Raw genomic sequence first — 22162 nt, 5'->3', positions numbered from 1 at the left:
AAGTTCATTGAAAGAATGGGCGGGGACTCTGTCAGACACGATTGTAAACAAACACTCCAATATGGCGACTGACTGGCCGGGGTGAGAGCTGGTCTGGGTGGCGAGCTGAGCCGTAGCGTTTGAATTCTCTCTCTCATTGCCTTGCTCACTGGCTCTCCATCCCTCCTTGACTCCCACCTACCTCCCTGTCACCCTGCCTTCTACTGCCCTCTCCCTCCCCTTTCTGAGTGCCATTTGCCACCCCCCCACCCTTCGCCTCTCACTATCTCTGACATCACCCCATCTCCCTCTCTCTCTCTCGTTCCTTCAGTTTCAGATTACGATATTCTTTTCCAATGCCTGTCCATCTATTTGTCCTCTACCCCCGACTGTGCTATCTGCTCTCTCTCTCTCTCTCTCTCTCTCTCTCGTGGGACGTAAGACTTATTAGTATATCTGTCTTACTAATTTGTTTTGTATATTCATTATTATGCGTAACAGTTTTGGATGTATACTTCATTATATCCGTCTAATACTGATATAGTCGACATAACTATCATACAACTTAGATATAACTTCTTAGTCACTTCACGCCAGTTTCATAGAGGGAAAAGATGATTAGAGATAAAGTGAACGATGATAAGGCCGTAAATCTATCTACGTACGTACCGTTGGCCACACACAAACCTAGGACAGTGTGTGTGTGTGTGTGTGTGAAGTGGAGGTCTAGCTACAATTTCCAACATTCATGCATCACGGTTACTTGGTCATTTTAACTTATATTTGACACCTTTCATTTATGCAGTGTCACCAATAAACATGTGAATAAGTCAAAGTTGTAAGGTGTTGCGAGTGCTAGACCTCCGCTTCACACTGATGCTGTCCCAGGTACATATGTTGCCGACTGTACATGTGATATATGCATTCTTTTTCGCAGTAAATATGGGAAGAAATACTGTATATTAACAGATTGTAAGATAAATTTCAGGTGCGTGGACGTCACCTGCGTAAGAAACAAGAATTATTTTATTATTATTATTATTATTATTATTATTATTATTATTATCATCATCATCATCATCATCATCATTATTATTGCTACCACTACTACTACTGCTATTAGTATTATTATTAACTTAAAAATCGCCAGTCTCAAACTCATCACATACCACAAATGTCACCTTATAACCTGATAACGGAATACCAATCCTAAAATCTGACGAATACATACCGGAATAATCGAAACCATATGAAAAACGCACTAGCAAAGATAAGGTTGTCACTGTAATTCGCCAGTTGTAAAAATGCTTCGTGCGGAAATGGGAAAGCCGTGGTTTTTCCGACAACTGTGTAATCAAAAGTTCTCACAGCATTATCAAGGCAAATTGCTGTCCAGAATTATAGATAAGAAGGACAGGCACGCTCAGGTCATGCAAGAATCATCCTTATCATGCAGCCTTTGCCCTAGTGGTGAATTGAAGGGGCCAGAGAAATGTGCATGACGGTTACCATGGCAACGTTAGAAGTGAGATTTTCAAAATGTACTGGAATGTAACAAATGATGATGATAATGTTGTTGTTGATGATGATGATAATAATAATAATAATAATAATAATAATACATTAAAAAAGATTTAAAAAATGAAAACGAAGAATAACAAGAGGGAGAACAAGAAGAAAGTGAAAGAATTGGTGATATAAAAGTCTTGATAAAGCTTAGGGAAAATTAGAGAGAGAGAGGGAGAGAGAGAGAGAGAGAGAGAGAGAGAGAGAGAGAGAGAGACATTTTACCCATTCACCACGAGTTCTTCCTGATATTGAACACAATCGTCTGTCGATAATAAGAACACACACACACACACACACACACACACACACACACACACACACACACACACAAAACTACGGACTGCGCACACCATGGTTCGTGGCCTGTTTAGTTACGGACACCCCAACCACTTTTCCCTTGGCGAGAGAGAGAGAGAGACATTTTACCCATTCACCACGAGTTCTTCCTGATATTGAACACAATCGTCTGTCGATAATAAGAACACACACACACACACACACACACACACACACACACACACACACACACACACACACACACACACACACAAAACTACGGACTGCGCACACCATGGTTCGTGGCCTGTTTAGTTACGGACACCCCAACCACTTTTCCCTTGGCGATTTAGTTTCCTTATTTCACCTTTAGTACTTTTCCCATAGCGATTTAGTTTCCTTATTTCACTTGAGCACTTTTCCCTTAGCGATTTAGGTTCCTTATTACACCATGAGCACTTTTCCTTTAGCGATTTAGTTTCCTTATTACACCTCTAGCACTTTTCCCTTAGCGATTTAGTTTCCTTATTACACCTTTAGCACCTTGCCTTTAGCGATTTAGTTTCCTTATTACACTTTTAACACTTTTTCCTTAGCGATTTAGTTTCCTTATTACACCTCTAGCACTTTTCCCTTAGCGATTTAGTTTCCTTTGCCTTTAGCACCTTTGCTTTAACGATTTAGTTTCCTTGTTACTACTGATTTGCATGTTATTTGTCTCCTTGTAATACTGAGGAAACGTAAATAACAAGAGATTAATGACAAATGCTAGTCACGAAGAAGTGCTAGATGCAATCACAAACTAGACCTTGACTCATAATCTCGAAGAATGAGGAAGTTCCCTAATACCTCCTCCTTAGCGATTTATTTTGCAGGGTATATCTTACTATAAGTCTCATTTATCATATTCCTTTGTATAGTCAACATAAAACATCGTATAAGTAAGAAAAAAACATGATTAAAATGACACACGAAAAAATAAATTGGTATGAAAAAGGTGTTTGGGAGCTTCCATATCCGACGAGATTGTTTTTTTACGTAAGAAAGAAGGAACCAAAGGCCAGGAGCCCGCAAGACTGTTCCTTCCAAGAAAAAACAAAAACAAGATAGCAGAGAGTCAAATTCAAGACCCTTGCCTTGTATTTTCTAAGATCTTTAACGTATTGCTTTGAAACACGACTGGAATGATCATGGACTCCCTCACATCTCCCCCAACTTCAATGAAAATCGGATAAAAACTGTCCCGTGTGTCTCTAGGCCGGAACTATTCTCACAGGGGCCATGAGAATAGTTCCGGACACGCTAAAAATTAACAATACTCCGATTCCAACCAAATTTGGAGGGAGGGCTGAAGTCTTTTAAATGCAGTGTATCCAGGCATCTTGAATGGATCTTGAGTTTGGGTCGCTGTTATCTTGCTTTTATTTTTTCTTTGAGGTAACAATTTTCGTGTTTCTGGCCTTGGGTTCCTTCTTCCTTGCAAAAAAAAGGTCAACAATCAGGGATACAACTGAAGCTTACAGTTGACTTAGGTTAGTGACCTTGACCTTTACCCTATTCTTCAAAGACATCGCCGGGATCAAGGGTCGCGCCTCCTCCAAATGTGGTTAAATCGGATAAAAATTGTTCGTTATCTCAAGGCCGGAACTATTCTCACGGCCGCCTTGAAAATAGTTCCAGGCCCGTGAGAATAAGTCCGGCCACGCAAAAAACGAGGAATTTTCTGCCGATTTTAACCAAGTTTGATGAAAGGGTTGGTGGAGTGCATATGACAAACCTTGCTACATATGAGCACGTTAGGTCAACAGTAAAAGGTCTATCTATCTATCTATTGCCAGACACCACAATCCCGCAAAGGGTGGCCATTTGACACTAAGTTAGTTGTTTTACAGGGAGGGGCACCAACCCTCCACCAACACACTTGTTGACACGTAGGGAGCACGTATGGTTTGGTTATGTGGTTACCACCCAGCGTTGTAAATGGTTTCTTGGCTTACAGGAAACCATTTGGCTTGTCACTCAATGTAAAGCCACCTATAAAGGAAAGAAAAGGAATAAGAAGTGACAGGAAAGATAGGAGAAATAGGAAGAGAGGAGGGCAGGCACAGAAAAAGAATTATAAAAGCTAAGGAAGTAGGCAGCACTACATCAAGTGAGTGGATGATGGTCGCCACCACCTACCACAAGAGTAAAAGGTACAGTGAGTTATTTATGCAGACTATGGGGATATTGGAAGGATTCATGTTACAGAATAATACAGTAAGGTATATTAAGCAAAATAAAATGCTTAGAAAATGGTGGTAGGAAGCTTCCTCAACAGACGAGAATATATTATAATATGAGCCGAGAAGAAGGCGTGTGCGTACATGCCGGCCGCTATATTACGCACTTGATGTACCTTCAGTGCTAGATCTAATATTTACAAGGCAAGAAAATGATACTGACAGTTTAATATATCACCCTCCACTCGGCAAAAGCGATCATGCAGTACTAAATTATAACTTCAGGATAGCATATGACATAGTAAACAGCAATGATAGTTACAAAAAGAGCCTAAACTATAAAAAGGGAAATTATCAAGACCTAAAGAAGTATTTCTTAGAAGTTGATTGGGAAAATGAGCTTAGAGGACAAGATTTAAATGTTGTATATAAAAAAATTTGTGAATTTTATGAAATAGGAGTCCAGAAGTACATCCCACAGCACAAAGAAGCAGATAAGAAAATACAGAAATGGTTCAATACAAAATGTAAAAAATCAAAAGAAAGAAGAGATTTGTTGTGGAATAGATACAGCAGACACAATAGTGAAAGGGCGTATAATAATTACAAACAGGCAAGAAACGACTATACAAGAATAAGGAGGGAAGCCCAAAAACAGTTTGAGGAGGATATAATAAATAAAAGTAGTGATCAACCAAAGCTGTTTTACAGCTATATCAGAAGCAAAACTAAAGTAAAAGATATAATACAATCCATTACGGACGATGGAATCACTTATACACAAGAGAAAGATATTTGTGAAGCACTAAATAAGAATTTCCAATTAGTTTTTACAGAAGAAAAAAAATTTTGAGAGGGACTATGTGGAACACGCATGTCCACACATACTACCAGATATACAAATAGCAGAAAAAGTAATACAGGAGAAGTTAAGTAGATTAGACAGAGGAAAAGCAAGTGGTCCTGATGAAATTTCATGTTGGGTATTACGAGAATGTGCAAAGGAGTTAAGTAAACCATTATTTTTAATTTTCAAGAAATCCTTGAGTCAAGGTAAACTACCTGATATTTGGAAAAAAGCAAATATTGTCCCCTTATTCAAGAAAGGAAATAGACAAAATCCACTCAACTACCGACCAGTATCACTGACCAGTGTTGTAAGCAAGGTATTAGAAAAACTTATAAGAAAAGCTTGGGTAAATCATCTAGAAGAACACAGTATGATAACAGAAAGACAGTTTGGTTTCAGAAAGGGAAAATCATGTGTTACTAATCTGTCGAGCTACTATGACAGAGTAACAAACACAATACAGGAAAGGGAAGGATGGGTGGACAGTATCTATTTAGATTGCAAGAAAGCTTTTGACACAGTACCACACCAAAGACTTTTATGAAAACTGTACCATCAAGGAGGAATTCGAGGCAAACTGTTTTGTTGGATGCAAGACTTTCTCATAAAAAGAGAAATGAGGACAGTACTAGGAGGAAACTACTCGTCATGGAAAGAAGTGACTAGTGGAGTACCACAGGGTTCAGTGCTGGCACCAATCATGTTTTTAGTGTATATAAATGATATAAACAGTAACACTGGAAATGAGAGCTATCTGAATATGTTTGCAGATGATGCAAAAATACAAAGGAGAATTACTAACACAGACTCTTGTAAAGAGCTACAAGAAGAATTAAATAAACTTCATGAATGGAGTAGTACATGGCAAATGGAATTCAATGTGGACAAGTGTCATGTAATCAAGTTTGGTAAAAGTGGAAAAAGACCTGATTGGGATTATAAGTTAGGAAATAAAACCCTATACACATCAGAAAGAGAGAAAGACCTAGGTGTGATTATCAATAACAGACTATCTCCGGCTGACCACATCAGCGAGAAGGTACGGAACATGTATACAGTACACTGCTTGCAAATATGAGAATACCATTCACATACATAAATGAAGACATGCTAAGAAGGATAATAACATCATTCATTAGACCAACCCTGGAATATGCATCAGTAGTCTGGAGTCCTCATCTCAAAAAGCACATAGACAAGATTGAAAAAGTTCAAAGGGCCGCTACAAGATGGATACCAAGCTTAAGGGACCTAAGCTACGAAGAAAGACTAAATAAACTGAATCTACCAACACTACAGGAGAGAAGGAAAAGAGGTGACATGATAATGCTATATAAATGCATATCAGGAAAGGAGAAAATAGACATAAATGATTACTTAACATATGGGGAAGCATCAGCAAGAGGACACTGCAAAAAATTGCATAAGAAGAGAGGTGATAAAGACGTAAGGAAATTCAGTTTCCCAAACCGAGCAACTGATCAATGGAATGCACTACCGAATGAAATAGTGTGTGCCAAAACAATTCACAAATTTAAGGATATGTACGATAAATATGGTTTAAGACACGGGACAGTACGAGCTTGACTCATTCCTGTAAAGATACAATTAGGTAAGAATTAGGTAAGAACACACACACACAGGCTCTAGCTTTCTCTGGTGTCTCAAACATTAGTGGTCCTTGGTCCTGTCTTTTCCTGTCGATATAATTTTATAAGGCAGGAAGCCTAAACTATATCTAACGAGCTCAGAGGGACACGTTCAAGTGTTCTTAACACTCTTAATCAAGTGAGGTACCTTTGTAGTTGTTGATGCTTGTTTATTTATTTATTTACCTATTCTGGGAGAGCTCCAAGTTGTAGAAGTTAACTTTCAGGCTCCCTTTACTTATTACAGTGAACTGACGTTGGGCGGAATAAGAGTTGTCTGGTTCTGAGAGTGTTACGGAGCTCTGTCGATCCCCTAAGTTAGATGTTTCTCCCAAGGTGAATAAAATATTTCGGTGGCAAAAATAAAATGCAAAGTACTGCAGTCATCGGATTGAAGTGGTTGCGAGCAGTCTCATTTATTCCATATTTTGTTGTGCTCCGTAACCTACGGACCCATTTTGGTGTTAGCCCCCCCAAAATAGCTTACTAACTTAAAGTTAATGTGATCAATAGTGTCAGCTTTATTCGATTTCAAAAATTTCAAAGATTTATCGGGAAAAATCCTGATTGACCCCTTTCGAAGTATACGGTACATTTTATAATACTTATAGAAGAGCACTACAAGATATATTTTTGGAAAAGTACACTGGTAAAAAAAAAAAAGGAATAAATTACATAATCATGGCTTAAGGGATAATGAGGGGAAAAGTGTGATGGACTGGCGGTCTTTTTGTTTATTAGTGTGTTCGGTTGAAAAGCATCTCGCCTTTACCATCTATATGGACGTCAGTATAAATTGTAGCCTCTTAAATATTCATGGAACATTAATGATTCAGACTGGTTATATGATATTGTGAAAGATTTATTGAATCGATTCATTATACATGATCTGGAGGATATGGGGACGATATGGACTTTGTGACAAATAGTGCAGTGTCAGTTCCTCATTGTGTTGTTGGTGTTTGTTTGGTATTTAGTTTCCCGCTTCTCCTCAGGACCTTCATATCCCGATTCAGGAACACTGTCTTTCGTGTTTGGATCCAATAACTAACCCATAAGGTGAAAAGGAAGGTAATGCCATGTAGAAAATAAAGTAAGAATCGTTGTTTAGCAGTTTAATTGGTTATGTATTTTACGTTACTTCGCAGCTTGTGGGGGAACGCGGTAGCTCGGTGGTAAGGTGTCGGGCTCGTAGTCTTGAGGTTGCGAGTTCGCGCCCCGCCCGGTAAATTCCAAAACTGCATATTGTCCACTTGTAAAATAATACCGGAGGGGTAGCGCTCTCCTGTAACCCTAGCAGGGCTATATGATCTGACGAGGTCTAGCTCGGGGATTGATCCCTTTTGCAGCTGGGGGAGGATGCTGTTACCTACGGTAATCGTGTAGCCCCATCATGAAGGTGGTTTTCTTTCATCCTTGCTATCACTAGACTGATTTATTGTTCTTATGGCTTGTTAGTGCTGAGGAGAGCAGAGCCTGCCAGTCTTCATTCTTACTGCATCCAGACTATATTATAATGAGCATTTGGGAGATCAAGTTAGACAGGACTTACGGTGGAAACTGGTAAATTTGCCTTGGCCAAGTTAATTAGATTAAATTAAAATACATTAGTTTGGATAAGCCTGTTAAATTAGTTTTGGGGTAAATTTTTGGGATTACGCCCCAACTATTGGATGCTAAAATCAGCATGCTTGTTACTTTAAATGAGTACTTTCTCATCTTTAAATATCCTTTGTAAATATTCTTTTCTTTAACACATATAATAAACAAGGATTGGATGAAAGGAACCCTGATTCAATTGCTCCTGCATCCCCTTATTATTGAGTTCCCGACTGTTAAATTGGTTAAACCAAACCCAACATAATTGTACTGAACCTGACAGAACACAATTTTAACAAGTATGATAACAATTGGAGCTAAGATCTCCTTCCCTACTGTGGTACTTATTTACTAGGTGCTAAAAAATGCATTTGCTAGAGCTGACCTATCTGTAGAGCAGAAACTACCAATAATTGCATTACCAGTACCTGGTAAAGTTTATGAAACAAGCACATCGCATCCAAAAATCATTAGTTATAGACAGATGGACAGAGCCAGTCCTGGAGAGGTGTCTCCACACTTTAAAAAAGAAAGGGATGTTGTCAGGGTGAAGAGGACAAAGCTCAAAAGCCAGGGTTATGTTATAGTTGGCTTAGCCTCTCCAGTCCAGGTATGTACCGGTATTTTGATATTTTATTCCTGTTAGCTCCAGATGGTTTTATCACATGAAGAAAGATGTGTAGTTAAGTGGAGGATAATTTTGGGTATACCGGTACTGTATCAAACACCTTCAGTTCAACAGTTCCCTTGATGTTGAATAAATGATCAGTTAGCAGCAAGCATAAACTAAAACTGACTGATTTAAACAGGACATTAATACTGTATACAATACGGTTCAGCACAGTATACCCCCGCTAATCATGCCAGCGTAGGAGCAGGCACTTGTTGGATTGTGGGTGTTTGTCAGTTATAGATAACAACCTAAACAGTATTTCAGTGTCCTGCCGTATCAGACATGATTCACTGAGTTAGCTATATAGGTTGGTTTGATTATTGGTAGAATATTCATTTCATTGTATTGTACTGGTTTAGTGTATGTCTTTGTTTATGTTAAGAAAAAACAGTATTGTATGATGAATAAATTTGAATAGATGAGCTGCTGTGGCAAGGTAGTATATGACATCTGCATTATTAGCCTTAGTTTGTGAAAGGCTGTTGAAATGTTTACCAATTTGGGGGATTACAAACTTCCCCTTATTAATCAGTTAATCACCATAAATACATACACTGATATGCTACCGTTTTGTAGTACAGCACACAATATGGAATTGCAAAGCTCACTGTAACAAAAGTTAAATTATCATATTGGGTGTATTTATTGGTGGGATATATGTTGGTACTGTAGCAGCCAAATTGCACATACCTGCCAAGGGTGAGCAGCTGTACAGTACACATTCCAGCTGAGGTTTGGTAAATATGGAAAACTATGCATTCACACCCAGTAATATTTTAGCACCAAGTCTGAGGCTGTCACAGCCAGCTCATACTAATGTCAGGTATAAAGTGCTTTGCAGCACAGTAAAGAGGAAAATGTAAGCCAAGTTTAGGGGTTTTGATAGAATCTGTTGAAATATTACCCTTCACTGATCTTTGACAAACTTTACATCCTATAATACTGTAATGCAATGTAGTGCAGTGCTGATTGGTAGATGTGACATTGATCAAAGAGTAAAAGGTGTAGTACAGTAGGCTACAGTAGTTATTTTGCTGTACAGTAACCCCTACCAGAGGATTTAACTTTTTTCTTTTTACAACCACCAGACAGTTCTGTTAAGTTTAGAAATATTGATTGAAATTGTTTGGGGATGACAACCAACCCTCAGAAGTATACCCAACCAACCCTCAGAAGCTTACTCTTATGGGCCCCATCTGGTTGGAGTGCCTCAGCTCACTATACCACCAGGTGTCTTGGTTAGAGTACCAGTATATGGTTACCACCCAGTGTGGTAAATGTTTTCCAGGGTTATGGCATAGGAAACAGTTTGGTTCATCATTCAGACCGTCTTAAAGCAGTACTGTTGTACCGGTATATCAAATGAGTGGGTGGTGGGCACCCCTTCCTATCACATATTCATAGTAGTGAAGGGATGAATACAGTATTGTGTTCAGTTTTTACTGATATGTAAGGGTGGTTTGTGACAGCGAAATTGATAAGGTTATCACTAGGCTTATCAGCTAAGACAGCTACCTAATCCCTTAGCTAATGTCCAGGTACTGGTATAGATTTGTCATGCCTTAAAAAAAAAAAGAATGTGATAGAAACCTGAAAGTAATTATCCCCAGATATGCGAGGTATATAGGTAGAGTAGTGTGAGGGAATTAATCAGACTTGTGCAGTGAGTGGTGGGAGGAGGTTGTTTTGTATCTGTGGCCAAAACCAGGTTTACCCTAAACCCCTTCAACCTTTCAGCATAATACTGTAATTGTAATATGTATATTTTGTTCTTGTTGTGTCCTGGCAGTTCTCCTCTAATTGCTGCAGGCAGAGTACTGTGTTTTGGAATGTAAGAAAAGGTGATAGGAGTGAGCTGTGAAACTACTAAATTGACAAGAAGGTATACTGTATGTACTGAGATGGCATGGGCATATACAGGCAGGCAGTATACATTAGCTGGTGCCAAAGATTGGTTTTGAAAGTTAGATTTAGGGTAGTAGGAAACTGGCCACCAGCCAAGGCACTAACAGAGATCATTTGTTGATGTGTAGAAGGATTGTCTGTGTGTCTGCGCTGTGATAGTGAGGTGCATGAGTTAAGTGTATTGTAGTGTGTACGGTACTGTTTAGTGTAAATTGCAAAGATAACAAATAGCAACATTTCCTTTAATTCACTGTAAATTGCAAAGATAACTGCCGATACCTTATACAGTAATAGCAACATTTCCTTTAATTCTCTAAATTTCAAAGATAACATAGTTTAGCAACATATCCTTTAATTCACTGTAAATTGCAAAGATAACTAATAACAATACTGTATTTCTTCTAATTCACTGTACCGTACCCCACAGATAACCATGGCACCTCAGTGGAAGATTTACTTCTGTGGGAGCATTCGTGCCGGCCGAGCAGATGTTGATCTGTATGGGAGGATTGTGGAGATGCTGGGAAAGTATGGGACTGTCCTCACACCATTTGTTGCCAGCAAGACTACCACTGCACTGGGAGAAGCGGAAGGTGAGAAGCTGACTCAGTAACTGGTGGTGTAGTCCAGTGAGTTAAACCCTAAAAAAAAAAAAAACTTGGGATACAAGTTTGACGCAATTTTATTATTTTCCACAGAATGAGCTATAGGCTTTAAGAATATTTTGTTATTTATCAAGTGTGAGAGTGGGATGTGTGCATGGAAAAGAGTAAAGCCAAAAGCAGGTGACTGGCTATGTATTGTATGTAACATAAAGGAGGCAGGCTGACGCTGACATCATCCACATTTGCATAAACATAAAGTTGTGCCTGGTGGGTACAGGACAGTGGAGTGCATATTGAAAGGCCAGTGTTTAGAGTATCATAGCAGATATTATGTGTTTATTTTATTTATTTATTTATTTATTTAGGCTGTTGTGTCATTACAATTTTTCCCATTTAAATTTAAGAACTATATACAGTAATACTTTTGTAATTGCATGGAATTTCTATTACTGGAGAGTTGCATGGGATTTCTATGCAACTCTCCAGAGCTCAGCATAAGTAAAGCTGTGTGTGGCAGTGGCTACTACATGACTGAGGCATGAGTGACCCAGATGAGTTTTGTCAGTTCAGTAGGGTACCAGGTTTTGCAGCATCCAGATTGGTGAAACGCACTTTTGTGGCAGCCATCAAATATTCCTGTGATTGAATGCTTGCGACAAAAAAAAATGCATTTTTGCACCCTCTGGCATCACAAGTTTCAAATTCTTGCCACTGCGACGCCAGCACCAACACTCAGTTTCAGTTCTTCCCACACGTGTTCAGTGTGTCTGCAAGTTGACTGTTACGCTCTCACATCCTTGATTAGTAATTTACAGAAATACAGTGTGTCATCTTGTGCTTCAAGTGGAGCTGGAGGTGGACCGAGTGATAGTAGAAATGCTGTAAGAAGGCATGAACCTGGAACAGCAGGCGGAAAAGGGAAGGCTAAGCATGACTACCACAAGGGGGTGAAAAATGCAAGTATGATTAGTTAAAATGAGAGTCAAGCTTCAAGGGAGAGGCATAACAGAATAAATGTGCTGCATCAAAGGGTGCAACAAGAATGGAGTCGTGATGATGGAGACGGTGTTGGAGGCAGTGGTGGGGACCACTAGCCCTACTCAAAGCTTTGGATACCCCCCTAGCATTGAGTGCATTAAACCCTTCACCCTGGTCTTTCTAGTGAGTGTTATGTTTGAATGGAGGGAATGTGTTTTTACACGTGCAAGTACTGTAATATTACCAATACATACCGTGTTAAGTGTACTGTACTGTATTTATGATGTTCCCATATTTTATTGTTAGTTACTTTATGATTTAATGTGTTAATAGCAACATTTCAGGTAACTTTAGGATGTATTTAAAGTAGGAAATACACTAGGAGGGTGAATTTTCATACGAGCCCAGTCCCTATATTATTTCCCATAAGGTCAGTGCCCCAACTTTGGCGAAATCAACTTGCATGGTACTTTTCACGGTCCCTATTAGGCGCGAAACCTGGTGATTTACTGTACATGACCAGTGAAATGGCCCACAATTTCCTCATACATTACACATCATTCAGGCCCCTGAAATTTTAGCTCCATCTCACAGCTTAACTATTTGCAACATCGGCTTTAAATTATTCTATGTAGTCTGTGGTGAGAAAAAGCATTTTGCCTCTTTTAAAATATTTCTTGCCACTTGCAGGTGATGCCAAGACAGACAAGGATATCCATGACCGTGATGTGAGGCTGCTGAAGGAATGCCATGGTAAGTTGTCTGAAGCAGCGGAAGTAAAGAAAAATCCAAGTTTTGTTTGTTAGCTTGGGTTCCTGTATCGTGCCTTCATGATGTGGAAAGCTTATCATAGCATTATTATTATTATTCATCGACTCTGAATAAATCTAGTAGGTGGTGGCGACCATCATCCACTCACTTGATGTAGTGCTACCTACTTCTTCCTTAGCCTTTATCATTCTTTTTCTGTGTCTGTCCTCCTCTCTTCCTATTTCTCCCATCTTTCCTGTCACTTCTTATTGCTTTTCTTTCCTTCACAGGTGTCTTTACATTGAGTGACAAGCCAAATGGTTTCCTGTATGCCAAGAAACCATTTACAATGCTGGGTGGTAACCATATAACCAACCCATACGTGCTCCCTACATGTTAACAAGTGGGTTGGTGGAGGGTTGGTGCCCCTCCCCATAGAATGGGTAGCTCAGGGTCAAGTGGCCGCCCCTTACGGGATTGTGCATCTGGCAATAGATAGATAGATAGACTCTGAATAAGGTTGCTTGAAATTGTTTATGCAGAGCAGCTGTTTAGAGGAAGTTAAGGTTAGTTAAATAGACTGTTTAGAAGCATACAGTATTCATTGATTACATTGCAACATATGTATGAGTATACAGTATGTAAATCTCATTGGTGAATAGAAACTACTGTATTCTGCACATACGATATACGGTTTCTTTTACAGAAGAATTACTGATATTGTTTTTGTACCGTCTTTGTAAGATCAGTCTACCAAATCTGCTCCTTTCAAGTTACTCTCCTTTGGTCAAATGGTCGTGACAGAAGGGTCTCAAAGCAGCTTTGTCTTAACACATCTTTCCCACTCTCAGTCACTCCTGATTTTCCTTCTCTCACCTATAAATTGCTGAATTCATTACTGTATACAGACATTCACCATTGTGTGTTAGGGATATATTTCAAAAATACGCAACTGTTTTTATAAAGTGGGTGAAACTTGCAGATCAGCTTCATAGGTAACAGTTGAACATTAATAGGACAATTTTCTGAAATTCAGTCAGCTTGGTAAAAAAAAAATTAAAAAAAAAAGAAAAAAAAAAGTGACTTTTACAGAAGACTTATTGTAGTTGGAGATTTTTACCCTTTTGAATGATATGGTAGCTGTCTTATTTTCTCACAAACATATGTTTTGTCTCTGTCTTTCTATTCTGGTTACATGTTCATACCACATCAGTATGATATTTTCATTTTCTGGTTCCACTCCATCACATCACATGCCATCTCCTGAAGGAGATTGGTAGAATCTAAGTTAACTGCAGCAGCGTAAAGTTGTCTGATTCTTGTATTTGTTCTGGCCATTACTACAGGACAATATGTGATTTTCTTATGCATGGGTGAAATGCTGTGCACTGATGAAAACTCACTGTTTACTCAATTAATGATAATGTTGTGGCACAAGGCTGATGTGAACATTGTAGATGGATAATTAAATTAAGTACTGTTATCAACATCATTTCCAGCTGTGGTGGCAGAGGTGACCCAGCCATCCCTGGGTGTTGGGTACGAGGTGGGGCAAGCATCAGCCATGGGCAAGAAGATCCTCTGTCTCTATCGACCTCAGCCAAACAAATGTATACACCCTTGTTAAGTGTATAATATTCTTAGGTTTTATAGGTACAGTAGGTGCTGGAGAGAGGTGCCTTCTTGTGGTGGCAATTGCATAGTAGGATGGATATGTTGTCTGGCTGTACAAATGTCCCTCAGTTTCCTCCCTTTCCACTGAGAGGAGGATGTTGAACTGCTTGGTAAGGGCATCTTCAGTCAGTCCATCAAGTTTATGTTAAGATGAAGCTTGGGTTACAACAAAATGATGGCAACCTTAGTACAATAGTGTACTGTAATGGGTTATGGCACTCCAACTGGATATGACCTGAAAAGTGTAGGCTACATCCAGGGAATGGTTGGAGTAAATTTTTCACATAATACCACTGAAGAGAGTGGCTGTTCACTCAGCATCCAAAATGTCTAAAATGAGTAGCCTCTTCCCAGGCCTTTGTGCTCATCATGGGGCAATAAGGGATTGTGTGAGATAGGTTTTGTATAGATTTTTTTTTTTTTTTTTTTTTTTTTTTTTAATAACCCCCTATCTCTAGAAGGAAATGAGGATATGGATGAGGAGTATAATGGATGGCCAAGTACTGTACTGGGTATTAACTCTTGGTGGGGCAGATGGGTGTGATATTCTGGCCACCACTGCGATCATGATTTATTTAGATGACGGATACCTTTGCCCAGAAAATGGGTAATGGAGCTTCAGTGTATGACCTTTGCCAGGATCTGTATATGTGCAGTTACCATCACCTCATACAGTAGTGTAGTACATTCTGAGAGGGCTCTTAATCAGTGTACATTGCTTTGTCACACAATACGTACTGTTTCAGTATTGTTGTTGTGGCCTCAGACTTATCTGAATATGAACTGGGTGAACTGCAGACTAAGGTTACCCATTTGCAGCCCATCTTCTTTGGGGGATAGGGAGGAAGGAAGTTTGCATAAATGGTTATGGTATATTGTGTCAGCACATGATGGTATCCTTCTCCAGCACCATTATGTATTGTACATTAATTGTTGTAGTCCTCTATAGGCTTCCTCTTCAGATATTTTGGTAAAATAAGTAGCTAATATCTGCAGACAGAATTCACTGGTGGGCCTGTGTAAGTACATGTAGGATATTAGGTTTTGTAATACAGTAGTAAGTATTGTGGTAGGTGGGGGCGCTCACCATCCACTCACTCGATGTAGTGCTGCTCTCGGGTGTCTGCCCTTTCCTCTCCATCCTTCTTTCCTTCCATTCTCTTCTGTCTTTCCTTCATTCTTTCCTTGTCCTTCTGCCTACGGGTGACTTTACACTCCCTCTTCTGTCTTTCTTTCCTCCATTCTTTCCACTTCCTTCAGCCTGTGGGTGACTCAACACTGAGTGACAAGCCAAATGGTGTCCTGTGCACCAGGAAACCATTTACTACGCTGGGTGGGAACCATATGACCAAATTTTGGTGCCTGGTGGTTTAGTGGGTAATTATTGCGCTCCAATTGGATTGAGCCGGTGAAGGTTTATATCCAGGGGCTGGTTGGGGTTGGTTGCTCATGTAATGCCACTCAGGGATGAGTGAGGCTGGTCACTCTCATCTTAAATGTCGGGACCAACTGCCTAGCCTCGGGCTCCTATGCTCCTCATGGGGCAATGTAGGATTGGATGATGGATGGATGGATGGATGAATGTGTGTATTTGCTTTATTCAGATTGATTCTGATAGAGGCTTAATTAGCATTAAGGAAAATAGGGAAGGAGCTTGTCATTAGACTTTGATAGTTCAGCTGAGAGGCCTGTGCAAGTTGAAAAGTTTTGATCTACCTTGCTTCTGCTGTTCCTTAAACAGCCCAGCTTTGACTCAACCTAACTAACCTCTGAGAGCAAAATAATTTTGAAAATGGCTTCTAACAAAATTTACTGTATAGCACAGTCTTATCCACCTACCATCCCCAGTGCTGTCCGCCATGATACGAGGGGCAGTGTGCGAGGGGAGCTTCATGATGCGTGACTACGAGGAACCACAGCTGCCTGAGATACTGGAGGAGTTCTTTACCAAAGTGGTGGGTCGAGAGAGGAGGGAAAGCCTGGACTGGCACTCCTATGAACCCATGTAACCAGTCATGGCAAAGGCTAGTGACTGTCTGGTTTTACTGTACTACTTATTGCTTCAGTTCAACTTACTACTGTACAGTCAGATGTTGATGTAAGATTATTTCCAACTCTTTTGGCCCAGTGGTTGCCACCTAAGTTTAATAAAACTGTGTGGTGTTAGCTGTATTTTGAATACAATTATTCCATTCAGGCTGCTGAGATTAAACTGTTGTTATGTCTGGTAGTTACATACAAGTAAACTGATTTTAGGCCCAAAAGAACCAAAGTAGAACACACTAGTAAAAACAGATTGTGTATAATGCTGATAATGAGGGAGTGGACAAGCAAGTACACTGTATATTAAAGACAGAGATGGAGGGTAAGGGAGAAAACAGTCTTACAAACACAAGTATTGCCACACCAGGAATGAGGGGCCTGCGATTGGGCTAATCATTTCAGATGTTGGAGGTGAGAGTGATGAGTTGCTTGCCCCAAGTGGCATTATGTAAGCAAGAAACCCCAACCATTCCTCAGAATTAGACCCTAGTGGGCCATGTCTGGTTAGAGCACCTTTGCTCTGTATGGACAGTGGGGCTAATGCACTGTATCAGTACACAGCACAAAGGTTCACCATTGATTTCCCTGTATGCATTAGAGAACAGTCCTGTGAAGGGGACACTACCAAGTGTGAAAGGATCATCACATTCCTTGCAGTCATTGAGGACACTGATGATAGCTGTCCCACTTTCATACTTTCCCTTTCCTTGTTTCTACCTCACCCCATATTTAGGTGAGAATATGGGTTTTACGCTGAGGATGAGGATAAATAAAAGAAGGCATTAGCATGTGGTTGAAATCATTCTTCATTGTATTGATGTTGGAATGGTAACCCCACCACTCTGCAGTGGTATTGCAAGTATGGTAAGGTTGGCATATAATGCAATTTTTTATAACAATTTAATTATGTCACAAAGAACAAGATAATATTAATATTTTCTAATACACCTGCAGAATTGTGTTGGAAATAGTGTTTTCAAATTTACCACCACAGCAAATGCATTATTTGCTAACTAGAGATTTTCCTGTTTCATGACTAACCCAGTCCCACATGCCACGTGACACTTCAACACATGTAAAGTAGCTGTGTCCCAACACTCCTTTGGTTAGCACACTGTTCACTCCTTCTCTCTCCCACTCATCGCAATCCGTCCAACCAACTTATGTCTGAGCATCCAAGTACTTCATCTTCAAGCGAAAAAAAGAAGAGGAAAACATTTAGCATTGCTGAGAAAGTGGAAATTTCGGACCATCATCAGAATGGAGAAAGTGTTTTTGTAGTTTCATTTTGCTAGAATGTTGAATGAGAACACCATTCATGGTATCATGCAGGGCCGGCATCATCAGAGGTCCTAGCAAGTCCATCTGAGTTGCAGGCAGGACTGTATGTGTGAGGTGATCCCTTGATAGTCTTATTGGTGAGTTGGGATGGCGTTACTGTGTCGGCTGTTCACTCACATGTTTCCTAGTCTTATTTTTATTCATTTAGTCCTTTAGTACACCAAGAAACCATCCAGTACACCAGGAAACCATTTATTATGCTGGGTGGTAACTATATAACCAAATTTTGGCGCCTGGTGGTTTAGTGGATAATTAGTGCGCTCCAATCGGATTGAGCCGGTTAAGGTTTATATGCAAGGAGTGATTGGGGTTTATTGCTCATGTAATGCCACTCAGGGATGAGTGAGGCTGGTCACTGTCATCTTAAATGTCAGGACCAACTTGCCTAGCCCCGGGCTCCTACGCTCCTCGTGGGGCAGTGTAGGCTTGGATGATAGGTGGATAGTCCTTTAGTTAGTAAATGTGTTATTCTTTATCAGAAAATACTTGTTAAGGTGACTTTCTTAACTTTTATTGGCCTCACACAGGGCCTGACCTTACTTTCTCCAGGCTTTTGTGTTTGGTTAATTGCTTCAAGACACTGATGTTTATTAGTTTATTCTCATTGCTTCCAGTTGATTTTGTCAGGTTAGTAGAGGATCGCATTGTGGCTAGTAGTGATGTGAGTATTTTACAACAAGAGATTCCCTTAGTATAAAGTTGCTGAGCAGTAGTAACTATAAATCATAAATAAAGCATACTTTGTGTTGGAGTTAAGTTTCTGGTCCATCAAAAACCTCAACTGTACCTGGGATTGTCAAAGAGGAAGGAAGACAATTTAATTTTGAGATAAATGGTATGTGCATTGGATTTCCCCATCCCTAATAAATGTAGAAACTGTGTATAAAGTCTTATGTAAATGCACAGGTGACTGTAAGTTTCAGTCCGTTTTTCCTCGAGTTTTGGAGCAAAATGGCAAACAGTATCAGCTAACCCCCCCCCCCTCTCTCTCTCTCTCTCCCTTTTTTTTTTTTTTTTACCTGTAAGTCAGATGTTGAATTCCAGGTTGTGTGGTTGTACATTCAGTAACAGATAAATGTACTGCTTTTTCCATTTAATTGCAGTTATTGGTTTGGGGAACTGGTTTATCATCTTTGTAGGTAGCAATGAAATATTTATAGGTGATTTTTCTGTAATTCATTCTGGATTAAAATCAGTAGTAACAGCTGATCCTTTAATAGCAAAAAGACTGTCACTGTCAAAGTAGAAGACTTATAACAATAACCAACTGTATTTCAGATGCCACTCTGAGAAGCACTTCTTGACCTTGCAGTGTGGAACCATGTTAAAGCAAGGAAGGAAATAAAGGAGGTTTCAGCACAGAAGAAACTATAAAATTGGTACTGATGGTGAACTGCCCAACAAGAAAATATCAAGACAGATATGTAGGCTGTTGGAATTTATTGCTAAAAGGTAAATTGACACATGTGCTAGTAGTGCAGTAAAAGTTTTGGTATAGATGATTTCAGGGCATTATTTTGTTTCTGTCACAGTAGAAAATCTTTGTGCGGCAGTTTAGTCTAGGTTTCATTCAGTTGATAACAAATTAGATTAACAGGTATTGTAGACTGCAGGTGACATTGTTTTGTAAGAAGTACAGTAAACAGTTGTTCTCTGTGTTATCGTAGGTAGAGTATTGTAGTACCGTATTAACTCCCTGGATCCGGGTGACATTCTTTTAAGCCTATTGTTACTGCTACTGGACTTTTTATTCAGCTTTGGAAAGGCCTTTCATTTTAAGGGGTTCACTGAGGCTATATGTAACCCCTCCAACCTGAAAAGTCTAACTAAAGTTGAATAAAATAATCAGCAGATGGCATGAACAAGATATCCCAGTTCTCAAAGGTTAGTGTATCCTGGTCTTCATCTTGTACACTCAGGGAGCCAAGTATCATCCCAGTGTTGTCTTAGGATATTTAAAACCATTGCAGCATAACAAACATCCTAACCTCTTCAGTCCAGTGACAAACTGTTCACTTTGTTCTTGCTCCAGATGGTTGTATTTAGCTAGGGAAACTTTTTGAACTGGATGGGTCAACTAGAGCATTAACTCCTTCACTTCTACATATTCTTCCTGAATTGAATATAATTACCTGAAGACAGGAAAAATAAGATAATAAAAGAATGTACATCATTGGATTGAAGGAGTTAACTGACCTAATATGTGTCTTGGTTGATTAGGTTCTTGCAACACATTTACTAAAACTCTGAAAAGTACTTGATAGTAAATGTGTGACTTGGACTGGGATCTCTGCTATATACATATTACAAGTTCCTGCATTATCTTTTAATTGCTCAACCTGTTGTGTACTTCCAGAAGATGTATGTTTTAGAGTTCCCCTGCTACATACCCAGTGAGGTTTGGGTTATTGAAGTCATTTGTTACTTTTCAGTATTCCACACAAGTTAATCATTCCAAGGTTCCTCTCATTGCCAGTGCCAAACATAACTTGTAGCCATTCCACACACACTGATAGGGGGAGGCACAGAGTGTGTTCATTATTCTAAGTACTTCTAAGTACCATATATGTTATGGTATGTTTCCTGTGTTTGCACAACTATAGTCATGTTCCTTACATATGTATCTATTTTATTTACAGCCAGCCAGGACTAGCAGGTACACAGTTTATTTTTTTAAGTGTTAACACTTAAAATGTTCCTACATGACATGCCAATGCAATATTTGGGCATGCATTGGTATGAGTTCCTGTGTTTATATCTTTGGAATCTTTGCTTTTTATCCTGTCAGTCTGTTTATCAGATCATGTAGCTGACTGAAATGATAGCCTTTTGCAGTTCGACACAAGGAGCAGTCTTTAGGTTAAGCTACGGTTTTGCCACTACAGTAGTTTGTAGTGTGACTTATTATATTTTGATAGTCATTTCTTTTGCCATTAACTTATAACCTAACCTAACTTAAATGTGATACCCTTCTGGTCCCAGCCAAATGGTCTTATGAAAGGCTGACAACCTCCTGACCTCAACCTAGTGTCTTTATAGCAGCCACTTCTATCTTGTAAGCAGACATGAGTATAGTAGAGGAATTAAAGAGTAATTGTTGTGTTGCAAGAGAACAGCAAGAAGAATAAAGTGATTATTAGTCAAAAACATTGTCTTTTGTATCTGTTGCCAGACACCTTAATTTTAGAGGCAGTGGCCACAAACAAATTGCCTCTATGTCACCTTTTCCTCCACTGTCAGCCTGCCCTCATTCCAACTCACCCCACTGTAATCTTTATTTCTGGTACCTTGCCTCCCAGTCCCTGGTTCTACCCTCCTTTCCTGCTCTGCCTCTCATGCACTCTCTTATTCAGTCTCATTCTCCATTCTGTCTACTTGGGCAAACCATATCAGGGTACTTCTTGCATTCCAACACATCAACATCAGCACCACAATACTCCTCATTGTATGGCTGTCTCTACATGTAACACCACATGCTTCTCTCGGATAACACTTTTCCACTCCTTTCGTGCTCGGCTTCGTGTCCCTCCAGCAAAGTCCAAATTTGGCTTCTGTAAGTTTAAGTGAGGATCACTATTGTCATGGAAAGGCTTTTTTGATTCCATGCTCAGATCTCTATTCCATATCACCATCCTCAGTGTGCCTATAGTCTTTCTTCCTTGGTGTACTCCTTCTCATTTCATCCTCTAATTTTTCATCTTTGCACATCACGCTGTCTACATCTTTGAAGTCACTCTTGTTCACCATTTCCTGACCTCAGTCTCACTATGCACAAAGACATTGCAGAGTACAAAAACTGCAGTACCTTCATTATATGAAACTGCAAATTATCCAGACTCATAGTTTTGCCATACTATACTGTAGTGGTAGAACATGTGCTTTGTTTCTGGTACATTTTTACTATTGAGAAGCTGACTCAGCTTCAAGTTATTGGTTATCAGACCTGATTATGATAACATCGAGTTGTGAAAGCACACTCACTTGCTTGGGGCTTGAATCCATCTTGTCACAACAAGTCTAAGAGGTGAGTGGCTGTCATTTGATGACGT

At 39.5% G+C, this 22162-nt stretch overlaps 1 protein-coding gene across 1 annotated transcript; it reads left to right on the top strand.

Annotated features, from left to right (window-relative positions):
- Positions 1-7523: 7523 nt before the first annotated feature.
- On the top strand, positions 7524-16747 carry LOC145396442 (5-hydroxymethyl-dUMP N-hydrolase-like). The gene is made up of 5 exons (XM_080269818.1): positions 7524-7604; positions 11150-11315; positions 12996-13058; positions 14555-14665; positions 16578-16747. Exons 2-5 carry the CDS (start codon positions 11156-11158, stop codon positions 16736-16738), a joined length of 495 nt encoding a protein of 164 aa, XP_080125944.1. The 5' UTR covers positions 7524-7604; positions 11150-11155; the 3' UTR covers positions 16739-16747.
- The last annotated feature ends 5415 nt before the right edge of the window (positions 16748-22162 follow it).

This window comes from Coenobita brevimanus, chromosome 38, assembly GCF_032717465.1.
Source record: "Coenobita brevimanus isolate Jiangsu-jjx chromosome 38, ASM3271746v2, whole genome shotgun sequence".
In the NCBI taxonomy this organism is placed as follows: Eukaryota; Metazoa; Arthropoda; class Malacostraca; order Decapoda; family Coenobitidae; genus Coenobita; species Coenobita brevimanus.
Note: the sequence above shows the minus strand (reverse complement) of the source record. Positions and strands in the feature narration are given on the sequence as shown.